Source organism: Hippopotamus amphibius, chromosome 1 (genome assembly GCF_030028045.1).
Source record: "Hippopotamus amphibius kiboko isolate mHipAmp2 chromosome 1, mHipAmp2.hap2, whole genome shotgun sequence".
NCBI lineage: Eukaryota > Metazoa > Chordata > Mammalia > Artiodactyla > Hippopotamidae > Hippopotamus > Hippopotamus amphibius.
Window position 1 is genome coordinate 148,343,290 of NC_080186.1, and position 18,531 is coordinate 148,361,820.

An 18,531-nucleotide genomic window follows, 5' to 3' on the forward strand; every position below is an offset into this window, starting at 1 on the left:
TGATTCATCTTAAAAGTGTCTTTGTGGCTGTGCATGTCACTTTATTTGCTCAGGCTCTGACCTTTCTGTGTTGCTTGAGGTTGAATGTAGCTTCTTTCCCATCCTGGGCCTTAGGCGGTTGGACTCAGTGCCATCTAAACCTAGATGTGCAAATTCTCCAGATTTTTCCTGGGCCGCCCTTGCGGAGATTCTCATTAAGTAGGTCTTACTGGGAATTTCTAACCAATATTCCTGATGAGGTTGAAGCTGCTGGACCGAGAAGCCTCTGGACCAGTTTAGTACTTCTCAGCTTTAATGAGCTTAAGTCTTATTTGGGGAAATTTAAAAAATTCATATTCCTGGAATTCAGCCCCTGGGCTTTTCATACTGAGAATCTGGGATGGGGCCCAGGAATTGACATTGTAATAGAGTTCATAGGGGATTCTGATGAAGGTGGGCAGTGACAAGTGTCACCTTTCAAAAAGGCTGGGCCCTCAGCTGATCTGATATTCAATATTCTCAAGGTCTATTTTGAAAAAAGGACGTCCAGTTCCAAGTGGAACTTTGATCCTAATGGTACAGTTAGATCGGGTTCATCCTTCCATCACGACCAACGTCTGTGGAAGCCTCAAAGGAGGTTGACTCCAGCAGGGGTTGGCCAGTTTGGGGGAAGCTTGGCAACAAAGCAGCTCTTCTAGGTTCAGTGTTTGAGGGGTTAGAGGCAGCCCCTCAGTGGTTACATATGAAAGAAAGGGAGGGCAGCAGACAGAGAAGTGGAAGGAACTACTTATGTTATACCTCAAATCAAGAGAAAACATGGTATGAAGACTGGACCTGCCTTTGCTTTCTGAAGGAAGATGACTCAGGCATCCTTCAGCAACAATTGTCACTGACCCTGTGGGCTCCCAGTGACAGCCAAGACTCCCACTTTCCTCGCCCCCCCCCCCCCCCCAAATGCCTCCTAACAAGTCGACCTCCGCATTATTTACATGGGATGGAATAGGAGAGGGTGAGGATGCTGAGGGGAGGCAGCGCACTTTGTAAATTTCTGTTTAAAATTTCAGAGCTAGCATGCAGTACTACTAGTCAAGTAATATGAACAGAAATATTTACTGCATTTTCCCTCTTTCATCTGCGGAGGACAGAGATGTGGTAAAGTGACACTAGTGACAGATTTGAAATGAAAGAGCTATGTCTGAGGCATGGCTGGGCAAGAAGGTTCATCCCAGAGGCCTCCGGGGCCTCCACCAATCAGCTCAGTCAGACAGCCCAGCATGAGCACGTGACTTGCCAGGGGCCTTTGACTTAGTAGCCAGCTGGCAGGCGTGGCAGCGCAGAGATTCTGCATGTCTAACACGCGTTCAGATGATGGACCAACTTTAAATAGCAAGGCTCTATGTAGGTGAAGAAATGCCAGTCCATACGTTCTTAAAAATAAGTTTTTGAGACAGTTAACCATTGAGGTGTTTACATAAAGGGTTGTATTTCCAGTTCCTCTTGAGAACTTGTGAGAACTGGCCACGCAGGGCTGGCATTCCCACGTGGCAACAGTAGGCTGGAGCTCAGTGGTGGCTGCCCTTAGAAGGGACCTGAATTTTCCAGCTGGCAGCTCCCCCCGCACCCCCCCGCCCCCAAACAGCACTTCAATTTGCAACTGTCCATCCAGTTTACTTAGAACTCTTATAGATGAGTAACAAGCCCAGCGTGAAGCTCTGGAGCCAGGGTACTTGCTATGCTACACAGCACTCAGGCTTGACTTGGGCCATCCAACCGCAGTCAGTCTCTTTGCACAGGAGTGAGTGGGAGGGCAGGGTCAGACTTCTGTGACCTGAACTCACGCCGGGCTCGTGGAGGAAAGATTGCTGTCACCAGTCACTGTCCTACACAGCCAGGGCCCGAGTGCGCAAGTGAAAGCATCTGCGCTCCGTGTGGACATTCAAAGGGAAAAACAGAATGTGTCTCTTGTTTCTCATTCAGATTGTTTATTAAGAGCAAAAGTCAGGCTGTCCCAGCTGTGTGATATTGCAACAAGAAAAGTCACATACATACTAAGGAGACCCCACAGAATTGAGAGCCTTTCAACAGTACAGAGCCATAGGTTACAAAATTAAAATACAAATGATCCCCCCGATTTGGCAGGAAACACATACAATATGAGGAGGCCTGGAATGGAAGGGCACTTGCTTTTCAATAAGGCAGTTACAAAATGGAAAAAAACAAACCAACCAACCCGCAGCCCCAAAACACTCTAGTAGGCATTAACAGATAACAGACATGTGAAACAGGGATCCGGTACAAGCCTCTGTCATTGGCAAAGATGTGTTCATTAAGTGAGAGCCACTGAAGGGCTTGTGTTTGAAGAGGCGAGCTAGATGAAATGACTGATTGTGGACATTCCTACCCTAAGAAAAGGTGCCACCTTGCCCCTGGCTGGATTCCACCTCAAAAAATGGGATCAACTTTACCCTTCCCAACCATAAACTTGAAAACAGTCTGTAATAAAATAAAGGGAATACAAAGGCATCCCTAAAGCACCATGCTTCCCAGGGCATGATCTTGAGCTCACCTGTCCTTCAGTTCAACTGCCTCTCTCACTAACAGAGACGGGGGCGGGGCTGCGAAATGGCAGGGCCACAGAGCTGTGTCTATTCAAGTCAGGGTCACCTGAATGACCCACCTGAAAGGCAAGAGTATTCTGTGAGACTTTAGACTCAGGACAACCCCACGTTTCCCACTGGGACTTTGGAAACTTGATCTTGAATCACAGGCTCCCTCTGTTCTCCCCTCCCATTTGTTTTGCAAAACCCTACTGACTGCCTTCCCAGTCCTGTCTCACAACCTTGAGTTCTGCAGGCTGGTTCACAGTCCCTGAGAGCCAGGCTGGCCTTGGGAACCTCTGCTCAGCGGCAAGGTCTCAAGGATCTGAGGGCGGCTCACTGCAGACTGGGTTTCAGCTATGCTGCAAGTTGGAAAGTGAACGAGCGCCAGGTGGGACAGGAGGATGGGAGGCTGGTTCAGATGACACCACGGCACTCAGGCAAGTCTTTCTGAACCTCAGTTTCCCCATCTCTAAAGATCAGTGACTGGGCAATGGCAACCTTAAGGGATTTCCAGCTTGAAAATATGGCACTCTCTGACATGTGAACGGCTCCCCCAAGTTCCTAAGCTTTATTCTCTCCATGAAAACAATGTGTGAAGTACTTGCAGGAATCTTAAGGTACAAGCCCACAGGGGCCCTGTAACCTTTGGACTCCAGACACAGCAATGATCATATTTTAAAATCTTTTAGCTAAAACTTTTCCTAAGTGATATGAGCATCAGTTTTGGGGAGGCAAGCACAAAACTAAGGCCTCTTCTGTCTTTAGGTATTTTTTAGCAGCCTGATAGCACTCCCTCCTCCCCTGACCTCCTCCATCAGCTTTAGCAAGATCAAGGGAGTATAACCAGGACGATGTCGGGGCTTCCTCCATCTCCAGTGAGGAACTAATGCTCAGGAGGAAGGACAGCCAGGACACCAAAGTGTCTATTTGCTAGCTGCTCCTTCCCAAAAGACAAACACTATGCCCTGGGACAGTGCCAGCAATTAGGTCCCTGGCCAACTAACTTGGCCCCCATTAGGCAGAGACTAAGATGGAAATTACAGAGAACATAGAAAAGCCAGAGGTTTACAAAGATAGAACAGGCTTCCCCAGGAGGTAGTGAGTTCTCTGTCCTCGGAGGTGTTTAAGCCCAGACTGCTCAAACCTTGCTGGGACGGTTGTAGGCAGAATGTCAGCACCCATGGGGAGACTGGACTGGATGACTTAAAGGTCCTTTCCCAACTTTTGGATCTTGTCATTGTAATGGCTGAGAGCCTTCAGATGATTTCTGTGCAGCCACAGCTCTGGGATCCACGGTCAGGCACCGGAGTAAGTTCCCTCTCCTACTTTCTCCTTTCTACCAGGCAGGTGCCCTCCAGGATATTAACAAAAAAGTTCCCACAAAATTAACAGCTGAAATGCCAAGGTTAGATGCAACATTCCAGCTGCCAACAATTATTAATATCTGCTCTCTGGAAGACTAGCTGTGACTATTTAGCTGTGACAGGAACATCTAACAACTTGGCGGCTGTATCACATAATGAAATTCCTCTTCCTTTTATACCACTGGTCTTGAATCCTTTGGTTGCAATCTTTCAAGGGATTCAGCTATGATCTCTTTCACATGCTGTTGCCAACCTAAGAGTTTGTTCGTTGAAATAAGAAGGTTGTCCATTTGTTTTTTAAAAATCTTAAAATGAAGCAACACGAACGGCAAGATGTTGACAACTCCATGTGACACCCTTCAGGGCATATGAAAGAACTACAGCAGGCTGGAACCGAGGCAGGAGCCACGCTCTTTAAGACGACAACACCAGTTCTGGACTGCACGTTCCGGTTTTGCCCAGGAGCACCAAGAGGAGAGAAGGCAATGTTGCAACAATCACAGGCTGAGAGAAGCACGCGTCCCTGACGGGTGGTGTAAAAATGCAGGCAGCCACGATGAGCGCGGCTTTCCCCAAGCCCCACTGCTCCCTGCAGCCAGACCCGGCTGCTTTGGAGGGTCGGCCACCTCTAACAGGCAGAAGTCTCCTGCCCCAGATCAAGCCATCGGAGACTGCAGAAGGGGCTAAAGCAAGTGGCTTAGTGGTCTGATGAAAGAATAGATTTCTGCACGCAAGAAAAATATAAGTTCAGAGAGCTTTGTCTTTTCTCTCACCTGACATGCTTTCAAAGGTTGAAAGATACCCACAACCTCCACTTTCCAAAGGACCTCTCCTTAGAGGAAAGACAGCATGGGATTCGAGTGCGCACAGCATCTGGCTGAGGGGGAAAAGTTTCCCCAGGCTTCACGTGGGAACAAAAGCACTCTTACAGACACACTTGAACAGATGGAGCCTAACACCACAGCTTCTTGTACACAAGTGTACTGCTGTCTCTCAATTGGGAACACAGACCTGCTATTGAAGAAACAGTGATATAACCTACACATCCATGATTCTGGCTCAAACATCAGAAAGGTACACTTCTTTTCTCAGTAAGATGTGGACATTTTCAGAGAGCAGGCTATCAGTGCCCCCAAACTCCAGCCTGATGAGAAAACACGCCCCTTGACAAAGGGGGTTTGGTATTTGATGCCTGCAAAGCCTTTCTAACTCAGCTTCTCAGGAAAAAACCGACCTAAGCCACATACTTGAGAGCCTTCTTAATGCTTACACATCAACAGCCTTCATCTGTGAGTAGTGAGACACTCTGCAAATACCTACTGAATCTGCACAACTAAAAACACGCAGAGAGCACCCTGACGTGGCATCCACGGTTAGGTATATGAGAGTAAGATCCTCTCATAGACTAGAGTATGCTCTATGTACATTCATTAATATTTTAAAAGCCTGCAACCTGCTAGACATGCATGGTGAACACTGGTGAAAGCTTAGCTGCAGCGGAACGCACGGCGTTTTATTCTGTGAGAGTGGTGGCCCTTTCCCCGTCCACAGAAAGCAGCATGTTCCGAGGAACCGAGACCTTTGGCCACTCCACCACCATGCTCGGGGGTTGCAGGGAGGGTTGTTCTGACTTCTCTGTGTGGATGCTCGGATTAAGCCATCTGTGAGACGCTAAAACACTCTGCCAGGCCAGGCTGTCCATTGCTGCTTTTATTTTTTAAGGCTTAAGAGATAACTCAGAATGAAAACTGAGTAAGAAAGTGATACCTTTGACCACAATATATGTCAAGATGGTCAGAAATTAGAATTCAAGTCCTTTCTTCTCTTTTTTTCCCATTCCCTGTCCACACCCTCTGCCCCCCAACTGACTATAAAATTTTGCAAAACCATACTTTTGGATATAAAGCTTTGTTTTCAAAGGATACTTTGGCTCTGATATAATTAGATACAGGAATCTGAGTTTTTGAACATAAAAAAATCAGGTAATTGTTAATACTTAAAAAACAAAACAAACCAAAAAAACCCAAAAAAACTTCAGCAATCTTACCCCCAAGAGAGGCAAATTGCTGACAACAATGAGCATCGGATGGCACTGACCTGTGTTGCTCAAACCCATGATCTGCTGCCGACTCCCAAGGAGATCAAAGCTGGGCAGACTTTCTATTCCCGGGCTGGACTTCGCAGCACGAACCACATGGTCCTTGGCAGCCTTCTTGTGGTTGTGAATTAAGGATTCGTACTTCTGAAACATGAGCCCCAAACCACTAAACATCTCCATTTATCAAAGCATTTCTGGCCCAGGAGAATGGCTGAAGTCATAACACATAACCTGACCCTGAAGCATGAAGCGTGGAGGGGTGCACAGAGGGCCACGGCTCCCGGAAGGGGCTCTGCGTTAGTGTTTCCGGAAGCTCCACAAATACAGCTTGGCACGTGAGACTGCCCTGAGGTCCTCGTCTGACCCGAAACCTCCCGTTGGTGCATCAGGATTTCCTCACAGTCTGGAAGTTAAGTGCTGAGCGACAGAAACGGCAGAGGTCTCAATACCTGGAGGTGGGAAGCACAAGGCTGGCACTGTTAGTAACAGCTGGATTAGCCAGCAAATCCTGACTGAGTGCCTACTGTGTGCAAAGAACAGGGCCGGCAAGGGACCAGCGTCAAACGGATTTGCTGATAAGCGACAAAGCCTGCAACGAAGAGGGGTGCCTATGTCCCCAGCAGACGGGTCTGCTCACGCACCTCCCCCACCAGCTGCACCTTGCTGCTGGTCCAGGGCTACACCTCACATGTGGCAGCGTGGAATTACAAGGCGACTACCAAAATATTTGTCATCCCACATTTCCAACAGAATTGACTTAGTGCTTTGCTGAATGCGGCAATACATTGTTTTTCTTTTTCCTTTCATTCTTTTTCCGATCTTGGTTTTTTTTTTTTTTAAAAGTCCAGTAGTTGCCTTAAAAGGAAGTCTGTGTATAAACATGCTGAATCATGAGAATATAATCCTCCTGACCAAAAAGATTTACAGTATTCATCATTCAAACTTTTTTATTTACAATAAAATTGAACAGTCTTTATGGGCTTAAATGTAGCAGATATCACCTGTGCATTAAGCATTATACTTCATTCCTTGAAGATGTGCTTAGTCATCACTCAAGCTGCTTGCCACCCTCTGATTTCTGGTCCAGTCTACTCTTGTTACTCTTCACCATGTAGATGAAGTAAGCGAGGGTCTCCTTTTCATTCACGGGTATGTTCCTGAAGTGTCGGCTGACAGTCTACATGGGGGAGAGAAAAACAGAGTCCATTAAACCACGTAAGCCATTGGGGCCACAAATGCTAAGGTGTGCAAAAGAGGAAACAGCGAGTTGCTTCCAGGGAGATGGAGGGGGTTATGATTACTGCAGAACTTCCTGCAGTGCTACAGAACGTGGAATGCCCTTCTTTCCCAGGTTTAGGTGATTTGGTTTCCAGGCTTCCAAAAGCACAACACTCCCAAGGTGCAGTTCTATTTCAGTGGCAGCCAACTGTCTATCATGGCACAGTCTCAAGGTCATCCCCATGGAGGAAGAGACTAGGACTGCAATGGTCAACCAGCTGCTACTATAACCTCTCAGGCCCTGGAACTGGGCGGAAAAGTGTCTTTTTAAAACTGTGTCAAATCAACAGCCAACTGAACAGATGTAAGTGTCTGACCCAAAAAATCATCTAATAGTACATAACTACCTCGAAAGACACCAGATTTGAAGAAAATTTCATCACTTACTATGTAGTCCTGATACTTTGATTTATTTCCAAGTCCTGAGAATGCAAGTCTCCTCTTGCCCCATCTCATCCCCTCCCTCCCACCAGGGGTGGACACTGGCAAGTGGGTAATGTTATCTTGAAGTAGGAAAGGCTTGTATGCTTCTATGTTTTATCTGGACGCTGCTGAAGGAGAGGTTCAGGAAAAAATGATGGATCAGCAAGAAAGCTCTAAAGGGAAGACCAAAAACCAATGGGGATATGAATCCATGAGGAAATCTCTGGATGGACCGAGGGCTCTAGGACAGAGAAAAAGGGAGGCAGGGAACGAGAACTACAGAGCGGTTGTTTCTGGATAGTAGCACTGCATTTTTCATCATTTCCCAAGTTTTCTACAATAGGCAGAAAAACACATTTAGAAAAGAAGGATGAGAGGGTACCCACACAAGTGCCAACAGGACAGAAGTACCAAGGCAGTCTGTCAGTTATTAAAATAATGGCCAGTGGGGCATCCCCACCCCCCTCCCATGCCCAGAACTGTGTCAGGGACTCAGGGCAGGAGAAAATGTCTTGGGCCCCATTCATTATAATAAATACTTCCAATCAGAGTAGAAGAAATCAAGGAAAAAACCAAAGAAAGAAAAATAGCTCCTACAGAACATGAGTAAAGGGCTGGGGATGATTAATCAGACACACCTCAGGTGCAGAATGGAACATATCTAGAAAGAATCTTGCAAAACAAGATTCAAACAGATGAATAAACAAAAGAACACTCAGGACTTAGAATCAGGAGTCTTGAGATTCCAGGCTACCAACTTGCTGTATGATTTTAAACAAGTCCTTTCTTTTCTCTGTGCCCTGGTTCCTTGTATGGAAATCAGGTCTTTCTAGGTCTAAAGCTGGGGGATTCTAAATTGTGCAAAAGAGGGAAGAGGAAGTTGCTTCCAGAGGTATGGAAGGGATTAGGCATAGACACACGGAGAGAATCAAGGTCACCATCAGAAGCACAGTGCTGGCTCTCCCTCTTTAGAGCGCAATTTTGTCTACCTACTTCTGCTAACTGGGCCTTATTGAAGCCTGGTCTGGTCTGCAATTTGTAGTGCCGTTTATAACGTCGGAGAGTGTTCACCTGCAGCTGGAACAGATCAACCTAGAGAGAAGAGGAGAAACACATTATCCATCACCTGACCAGCCACGACTCACCAAGAGCCCACTACGTGCCTAGCACTACACTAGGTAGGGGGGAAGGATGGAGAGGACTACAAGGAAGTCATAGAAATGGTCCACTGAGGACTAGTAACTGGCTGGGAGCTCAGAAACAACAGTGGAAGCAGAATTTTCTGGCCGGGGAGGAGTGGTCCCAGAAGGCTGATGGAGGTGGTGAAGCTTACGTTAAGGAGAGGCAGCGTTTAAAAAGGCAATGAGGGATGGAGCTAGATTAGGGAATGAGAGAGAAGGCCATGAGCTTGGACACCCAGGGGAGGAACGCACGGACTAGGGGTCAGAGACACTCATGATGGGTTTAAAAGGTGAGACTGGGGGGTAGCATGTCTTGATAAGCAGAAGGAATGATCCCAGGTGGGAGGGTGCTGTTTCGGGAAGACGGATCTGTGGTGGTTTGTAGGAAGACTGCGGGGTGGGGAGATGGCAGAGGGAGATGCTGCAGCAGTGGTCCAGAAATGAGATGGTGAAGTTGAGCTCTGCAGGGGTGCTGATGCTAGAGGGGACAGCAGGCATGGAGAGCAAAGGTAAACGCATACAGACATCCTGGAGGAACACAGGCCAGGGCTCGGCACAGAGTGGATACAGGGGCGTGAAGGAGGACAGAGGGAAGTACTGGTATTCTCAAATAGTTCTCCCCTAGGCTCAGCCTTTGGTATTAGGATCCTTAACAGCCCTCCAGAGAAAGCTCAAAGCTACTGTAGCAAATGTACCAATCAGTAGGTCAGGGTCAGGGCCTCTGCAGATGACTGGGTAACAGAGGGGAAAGGACTCTCCCTTTTTTTCTGACAAAGGAAGAGAAGAAAGCTGCACAGTCATGACATATGGAAGGCCCAGAAAGTTGGGCTGCCTTTACCTGCCTCTAAAAGAGATGTTCTTGCTTCAGGCAGGTGGAGAGCACTTAAAAACAAAATGAATGATCAATATGGGGGACCAAAGTCCTTCATTCTTTTCAAACATTCCTCAAACCTTTTTTTTTTTTTTTTGTGAAAAGCATTTAGAAAGTGAATACATCCATTTCTTCATAAAATAATAATAATAATGCTAAAAGCATTAGAAAGATACTGTAAACCAATGCTAGAAAAGGGGACACAGGGAGGGGCAGAGGGAAAGGGCCATATTTTCAAAGGTTTCCTCCACATCTGCAGACAAAGGCCCGCCTACTCTTTCTATTCCTACACACTCATTTCCACTCTGAGTGCTAACAGGCAGTTGCCTTATGAAATATTCATACCTCAAATATTCAATGTACATTATCAACGGTTCTTCTTTTGCTGAGTCTTAAGTGAAAACAATTTAGATGGAAAGAAAATTCGATATTCTTTCCTGAAGCCTTGCTTAATAGACACTGGCACCATGAAGGAAAGGCGGCCTTCTGGTTTGAGAAGCCTAGGGCTCGCTGTCCAGTGTGAGGGTTCCCAGCAGGGGATGATTCTGCCCCCCAGAGGACTCCTGCAATGTCTGGAGACACTGGGGGTGGGGGTGGCGGGGCTGGCACCTAGGGGTAGAAGCCAGGGATGCTGCTGAACACGCTACGATGCACAGGACAGCCTCCACCACAAAGCATGACCTGGCCTCAAATGTTAACAGTGCCAGGGTTGAGAAACCCTGGGCCAGTGTAACTGACCTTGGAATAGATCTTTGGGAACAACCCTGGACCAGGAATCAGAGAGTGATAGAAAATCAGAGCTGGTGTGACCTGACAACGTACACCTTCATTTTGCAGACCAGAAAACAGAGGGGAAATGACGTCCCCCCAATTCATACACATTCGGTCTCCAACTTTAAGGGCAAAAACAAAGTTTAAAAAAACTTGACGTTGTGGTTGTATTTAAGTGTTTCTCAGGGGTGTCTTGAAGAAAGGCAGCACAGCCTGCTGGGAAGGGCACTGCACTGGAGTCCCCAAACTGTGTGTGTGACCCTGAGTGTCTGTGCCTGTCTGTAAAACGGCGGTGGAGTCAGACCAGTTGATTTCCAAGCTTTCAACTCTCAGATTCCATATTACTATGATCCTATGATTCACTTTTCAAATACACCACAGCAACACAAAGGGGACTAAAGTTACTTCTTAGACCAGGCCAGAGGTAAGGATCAGGTTAGAATCCATTCTCCCAGCTTTCTTAAGGTGAAGTTTTGGACCTTTACCTCAGGAATGTCAGTGTCGTGCTCAGGAGAATCTCCACCATCATCGCTTGTCTTCCTCTTCCTTTTATTTCGTACACTCTGGATGAAATTTTTGTGGAAATCGCAAATATACAGGTGCCTTACCTGATGGGAAGCAAATTCAAGTCAGAGTTGCCAACTCTATGGAAACAGCAACGGGTATCTGTCCAATTATTGGGCTTTCCACCCTCATGAGGCATTGGAGAGACCGAAGGAAGAACAAGATGCAAGCCACCGTATTTCCACCAGTTTCCTACTGAGCTGCACAAAGAGAACCCCTCAGAGAGAACGCTAATATCACTCTTGGCAGTGCATTACAAACCAAGCCACCCCTGAATGGTAAACACAACAAAAGGTACCATGCAGCAGAGGGCAAGGCCCCTGCGGCTGAGCTAGCTAGAGTGGAGGCCCCTAACCAAAAGGGAGGATTTGCAGGTAGACAGGAAGCATTCCAGACGGGAAAAGCCAAGACTTAAGTTTGAAATAAAGCTGACAGAAAGCCTGAGTGAGGAGGCCCTGAGGAGCCCGTGTCACTCAGGTGGAGATGACTGCCTGTGTAGGAGCCTGCTGAGAAATTCAGGGGCCGGGGGGCATGAGAGGATCTCAGACTTTCCTTCAAACAAGACAGAGTCCCCCAAGGTTTTTGAAGCAGGGAGCGATGTGACATTTTCAGACCTGTAGGAGTTGGAACTTACACAGGGCTGGAATGCACTGCCCCTGGGAGCAGGAAAACAGGAAAGAAGGCACTGTGGTAATGGTAGACATCCTATTTTTACACTGACAATAGCTACTACTGTACGATGACAACCCTCTGAAAAACTATTTCTGTGTATCAATTTATAATTCTTGCATCACCACACACCCCAACCACAGAGAGAAGTGGAAAGAGGTGCAGAAATTCTCACAAGGTGGAACCACATAAAAGAAGCTGGACACTACTGCTGATTTTCTAATGCAGGCTGGAGGTATAATAGTAAGTGAAGGCGACAGTAGCAGCTAAGATGTGAAGAATGTGTTTTTATTAAGAACGTAAGTACCAGGGCTGGCTGAAGGAACCATTCAAAAAACTAACAAACTGAATGCCTGTGTCAATGACTGGGGGCTGTTGACACTGAACCAGATGTTACACAAATGTTCTTGAGAGACTTCTGAATTTGAGTTTATTCCTCAAATGCTAAAGCTAAAAGTAAGCTGATAGGAAACCAGCGTAATTAATTCAGGCCTTTTCATGGAGAAAATAATGGAAACAGTTTTTTATTCAGATGAATTAGCACTTTCATGTGGTTGGATTAGTGAGTCATGAGTAGTTTTAAGTTTACACTGTAATGGTGTCTTGCAGACAGCAGGTATCCAATAAATGCTGCATCAACACAGGCAGCCCCTTGCATCTGAAAGCAGCTTAGGCCTGTAAAAGCCACATTTACATACAGCTACAAATTGGAATAGCTTCGCCAGATTCAACTCTGTCAAAGGACTTTCAGACACAGCACGTGTCACTGTCTCAAAGGATGCCGTCTAGTTGATGTATAGACTATTGGACATGCTTTTATCCGGGAAGAAAGCACACCCACAGCATTCCCTACATCCCTGATAGGAAGCTGGACCTCATGTTAGCTAGTTTCACATGTAAAGTCTGAGAGACTAAGCTGTTCCTCAAATTCATAGAGTGACAGACTCGAAAAAAGAACAGGCAGAAGACGTGATTCCTAAAGCTGTAGCTGGGAGATTTCAGGTCAGGACACTAGAATAATGGAATCCTAGATGGACGACAACTCAGAAATCACCAGTGTAACCTCCCTGACTCCCATCTCATTTTCTAGAGGGATAAACTGAAGCCACCTAGAGTGGGGAAATGACCTGGCCATTCTAACCCCTGGCACATGTCCTTTCCAACTGCAACATTTTCCTTACGCTATTCTCCACTTCCACTTTTCTCCAGAAGAAAGCAGATATATGTCAATTGCAGGGATGTTTGAAAGCATGTTATATCTTAATAAATCACAGAACACTGCCAATGTCTACATGAAAGGAGCTAAACTGCCTGAGTTGGATTTAAGGTTCTATTATTTTAAAAAGGTTCTCTGCTAGACCCTCTTACAAGATAAATAGTCATTATTCCTCCTTAACCATTTTCAAGTACATATTGGTTTTCAGAAATTTCAGAGCCCAGTGGCCTTTGGGGAGTTGGAGGTGGAGGAAGGAGGGTGGTAGAAAAGGCTCTAGTGGTTTTTTTTTTCCTGTTTCACTTTCTGCAACAGCTAAAAATTCTTGTAACACAGCAGCTACTTAGAATTGAATTCCTGTCCAAGCCTGTGAGAATGAAACAGAATCCTTTTCAGAAATAATGATTCTACAACACCACCTTGAAACAAATTGTGAGTGATCCAGCCTTGAAATCCCACTTTTTGGGAACTCTAGTACCAGGCTCAGGCTGCATCTCTTTTAGACAGTGTGTGTCAAATGGTCAACATACCCCAACACAGGTTTTCACCAGCAAGAAAATGGAGCCCCAGTTGCAGCAGCGCAATTGTTCAGATGATGGGTTTAAAAGAACAGGGAATTTCTTTTTTTTTAAGGACTGGAAAATATTATGAGCTGCTTCAGTAAAGGATCCCAACAACCTACACAGAAGGTGGGCAGTGTTTCCATGAGGATGAATTCACTGCTGTCTTAGAATTAAGCATATCACTTCAACACATGTCCTAATCCAGGCCACCGTAGTATCTAGCCAGGTGTTTGCTCTCAGATGAATTCCTTTCATTCATTTAAGTCATTCATTGATAGAGATTTATACTAAGAAAGCCATCAACTCACCCCCAACCATTTAAAAATAGCATCTTTCCATTCAAGAGTTGCAAATATAATTAACTTAAAAAAATTGTAGGTGAGAGTGAAGAGCCTAGAAGAAAGGGCAGAGAAGATTTTGTATTTATAAAAGATTTAATCAAGACTTATGCATGGGTCTTGGAAGTAAATCAGACAACGGATATAAAAATTAACCAGACTCTTAGGTGCTGTGTGACTTTGGCACCGTCACTTCCTATCTCTGGGCCTGTTTCAGTTGTAAAATCAGAAGTGGCAAAGTGGGTGTCCTTTTGATTTAATGAACAATCTCTGATTTCCCCCCAAAGTGCAGAAATTTTGGTCTTAACAAAGAATTGATGTTAACCACCTAATCTCCTAGCTGGTCTACCCGAATATTAACCCCGCCCCCCCAACTCATTTCCAATTCCTAAACACCAGGCAGCCACTTAAGGCTTGCAGCAACAGATGTCAAACTAAAAAGTTCTTAACTGGTTGACAATACGCATATCTTTAGAACAGTTAACTAGAAGTGGTAAAATCACACAGGAAAAGTTTTCTATTCAAATTTAAATTACCCCCCCCCGCCCCCATCCTCCCGGGCATTTCTAAAGAAGTTAACCCTATAAAAATGGATTTTCTTCCTTCCAGTCACTTCGGCTGCCAGAGCCACCTCCCAAGACCAGGTCTTGGCCTTATTTCTGCCACATCCTTGAAAATCCCATTCCCTCACAGCTGCCTGTTAAGCAGCGAGCTCGGTGACCCTCTGCAGAAGCTGAGGCCGCCGCAGATAGCGAAGTAACTGCCACCTTTCCTTTTCCGAAGGAATAACAGGGATGCGAGAAGGAGGGAGAAGTTGGAGAAGAGCCGGGTCTCTTCATCTCCTCCTCCCTAATACCTGTTCCTCCGTGGGCCAACCAAATGGACCCACCTCTTCCTGCTCCCATGTCTACACCAATAAAACGAGCCCCAAACTGGTGTCAAATCTTCCCAGGCAGGAAGGGTCCTCGCAGCCCCCGCCACCAACCTCCCGGATTTGGGCAGAGTCTAGTTCGAGCCCATCAGCGCCGAGCGGCCTTTGCAAGCCCGAGTCCAACTCCTCAGTCTGCAGATAAAGGGCTGTGAGGCCCAGGGCGGGGAGAGCCCCCGAGTCCCGCCCGCAGCCTGGAGCAGCGGCCCGCGAGCGGGCCGGCGCGGGGGCTCAGACGGGGACGGGGGCGGACTCACGCTCTTGTCGATGTCCAGCTTGAGTTTCTTCTGCGAGATGCTCTTCTGGACCCTCTTGCTGAAGGAGGCGTTGCCCGCGGGCCGGACGCAGCGCTCGCCGTCCTCGATGAGGCAGCAGCTCTGGCCGTAGCCCGGGGCGGCGGCGGGGGCGGCGGGGGGCCCTTCGCGGCTGTCCTCCTCGGTGCTAAAGCCGTTCATCTCCCCGCCCCAGGCCGGCCCCACTGGGGGAGGGTCCCCCGTAGGCCACTCCGCGGCCGCGCTCCCCGCGGGGCAGGTCGCCGAGGCCCCCGCACTCGAGGCTCCCAGAGTCCGTCCGCAGCCGAGGCGCTGCCCTGCCCCGCGCCCGGGAGGCCCGGCTCCGCTCTGCTGCGCTCCGGCTCCTTCGGTCCCCGGCCCCGCGTCCGTGCCAAGCCCCTTCCACCCCGCTCGCGGCCCCGGGGTCGGCTCCCGCGGCTCGCAGGGCCCCGCCGGGAGTCACCCGGAGGCGCCTTCTGCCGGGGGCCCTGAACCGTCACCCTTCGGCGGGGACGTCCGGGAGGGCGTCCCAGGAAGCAGCCGCTCCCCGAGGACTCCGGGCCCGGGTTGCCAGGGGGTTCCGAGGGCCCCAGCCAGCTCCCGCCTTCTTTCGGCTGCCGGGCAAACTCGTCGCCGGGCAGCTCCCCCGGGGTGGCGCGGCCTCCCCGCGCGGGGCCCGGCCTCGAACCCGCGGCGCCCGGGCCCCGCGGTGCGTCCGGCCCGCCCCACCCCTGCAGCCGCTCGGCTGCGCCCCGAGTCCCGCGGCAGCCCCTGGGCCGCCCGGCCGCCGCCCGCCCAACGCTCCGCACCACAACAGTTCGCTCCCCCCGCCCTCCGCGGGACAGCGGAAGTCCCGCCTCCGCTCGCCCATTAGTCGCATTTGATCTCTGGGCGGGGCCTCCGCCGCCGCTGGCGCGTCCCATTGGACACCATCGCCGCCAGTCCCCGGCGCCTGGCTACTTCCTGGACTCTGCTGGGATGGGTTCAAAGTAGAGAAAGTGGAAGAGGGAAGAGTTCCCCGGGTGAGGGAGGAGAACCGGGCCGCAGACTCTCCGGGCCCGGCGAGGGATGGATAGCAGGGTCCCGGCTGGACGGAGGGCCTGACTCCGGGAACAGAGGATCACCTTCGGGGGACAGAAGTACAGACGTGGGCGGGGGCGCAGAGGGAGAGATACGCAGAGGGGCATGTGAGGGGGGGACCTATAGGGCATAGAGGTACTGTCATGAGAGGTTCAGACTGGGTGAAGCCGAAGGACCAGGGCCAGAGGACCCGCGGACCGGCGGGATAGAAACCGGATAGAAAGACAGTCAAGGCGGGAAAGACAAGGGGACAATCGGGACAGATACGTGGAAAGATGTGCAGAAGAGGTGATGGGGGTCTGATGGCGGGTCTTGCCAGGTGGTCAGAAGCTTAGGGGTGGCGGAGACCCTCCACTGTAGAGACTGGGACTGGCTCGGTCGGCGCGGAAAGAGGAGAGAGGGAAGGGGACCCCAGAGGCTTGGGGGACCCTTCCGCTGGGAAGAATCGGAAGTCGGGATTAGGTCTAGAGGGTGGACTAGGTGAACCGCGGGGAAGAGGAGGGGCTGCGGAGGAGATGCAGAAAAGGCTGGGCCAATCTCGGAGTGGGGAAGGGCTTGCCGTATTTTGGGCCCTCCCTGGAGCTCTGTATGCTGTAGCTTCTATTGCTTTAAGCCTCCGGTTTACCCGCGAAGTGACCGCGCCCTGCGGAGCCCCGGAACTTGGGGATCGGCGCCCAGGACGAGACACACACACACACACAGACACACACACACAGACACAGACACACACACAGACACACACACACACACACACCCGTAGGGAAATCCTCTAATCTAGCACGCCTAGTCAAGCCACCTCTCCACTGGGTAACCTGGGGATGAAGGCCAAAGGCCCGAAGGGACTAGCTCAGGGTCAAGCAGTCTTTTAGGGCTGGGCAGCCTTTTCTCTGGGGGACAGGCGTAGAGGGGACCGGGAGTGTTAGCGAAGCACGTGTACCTATTTTGAGGCTTCTCGTTTGTATCTTGTTGAAAATGAGAAGCTACCAGTTTCCATGTTTAGAAGCAGATGCCCTGGGATCTTCAATTTTCCTCAGTAGCCTTTATCATATTTGCACCCTCTAGCCTAATTTCACATGTGGGACAGCCATTTTAGGAAACTGGCCTGCCGAAGAATATTTTAAACACAGCAATGTTCATTATGGGATTATTTATAATAGGAAAAATTTTTAAAGCACCTAAAATTTCCACAAGCAAAATGGTTAAATCAACAACCTAATATCTTCAGAATGAGATATTTTGCAGTCATTGCCATTCAACCTTTAAGGTAGTTTCTACATCACTGTAAACATTTTCTAAATAAAATAATTCACCATTGACTCTTCAACAAAGAGTTGATGATGAGTTGAAGTGCTTTCTTTATGTTGTTTAAAATAGAGGATATAACATTGCATATGGGATATGATGTGTGTACATCTATGTTTTTTAAAAAAGAAAAATAACTATTAGTGCATAAGAAATACACCAAAGTACCAAAAATAAGTAATTATTTTTGGATAGTGGAAATATGATTGATATTTTTCTCCTTTTATTCTACCTTTGCATTTTCCCCAATAAACATTTCTTGCCTTTACAGTATGAAAAAATAGAATAAAAAAATAATGGAAAAAAGGCAAGTTTAGTAAGATTCTTCCCTCAGAGTTCATATATTAAAAAATAAATTATTGAGCGTATAGCATATACTTATTTCAGGCTTGGCCACAGGAGGAAGATGCAATATAATTCTTGCCTTAAAAGAGTGTATCTTCTAGCAGGGGAGCTCAGACATACACACAGAGAACAGCTGGGTGTCTGTACAAGGCAGTGTGTGATGTTGGTTTCAAACTTGATTGGTATGGATAAGCGCTCCTACATTTCCCACATATATTTTTTTCAAAATAGCATTTGCACCCAGAGCCAGACTACTGCAGTACACACTGTTTCTTCACCACCAGCTTCCCCTGGCACTTCCCTTCTGGTGGGGGGTGGGGGATGGGGTCCTTTTTCTTGGATGCTCTATCTCAGCCCTAGGAGTATTGTCTGCTCCTTATATCTGCTATTCTGTATTCTTTAGAAAATGCCTCATTACTACAGTTCCCTGTTATAATTAATACATCTTTATATTAACATGTCCCTGTTCAAATTGCTGTGTGGTTTCTCTCCTGATTACCCACAGCCTCTATGTATTGCAGGTGGGGGAAGGGGCACATGCTTTTAACTATGCTTTACATACAATTTTGCTTTATCATAAGCTTTCCCTATGTCATTATATAGATTAGTTCCAAATAGAAATATTTGGAAAAAAATTCTGATCCCCTTGCTGGGGGAGTAAATCTGTAACTCCAGAAATGAGCTATAAATAA

At 48.0% G+C, this 18,531-nt stretch overlaps 1 protein-coding gene across 1 annotated transcript; it reads right to left on the reverse strand.

Annotated features, from left to right (window-relative positions):
* Positions 1-1,947: 1,947 nt before the first annotated feature.
* SAP30L (SAP30 like) lies at positions 1,948-15,297 on the reverse strand. Its single transcript, XM_057730265.1, has 4 exons — positions 15,098-15,297; positions 11,051-11,173; positions 8,736-8,834; positions 1,948-7,218 (listed from the first exon to the last, which is right to left on the reverse strand). The coding sequence occupies exons 1-4, from the start codon at positions 15,293-15,295 to the stop codon at positions 7,090-7,092; spliced, it is 549 nt and encodes a 182-aa protein (XP_057586248.1). The 5' UTR covers positions 15,296-15,297; the 3' UTR covers positions 1,948-7,089.
* Positions 15,298-18,531: the final 3,234 nt, after the last annotated feature.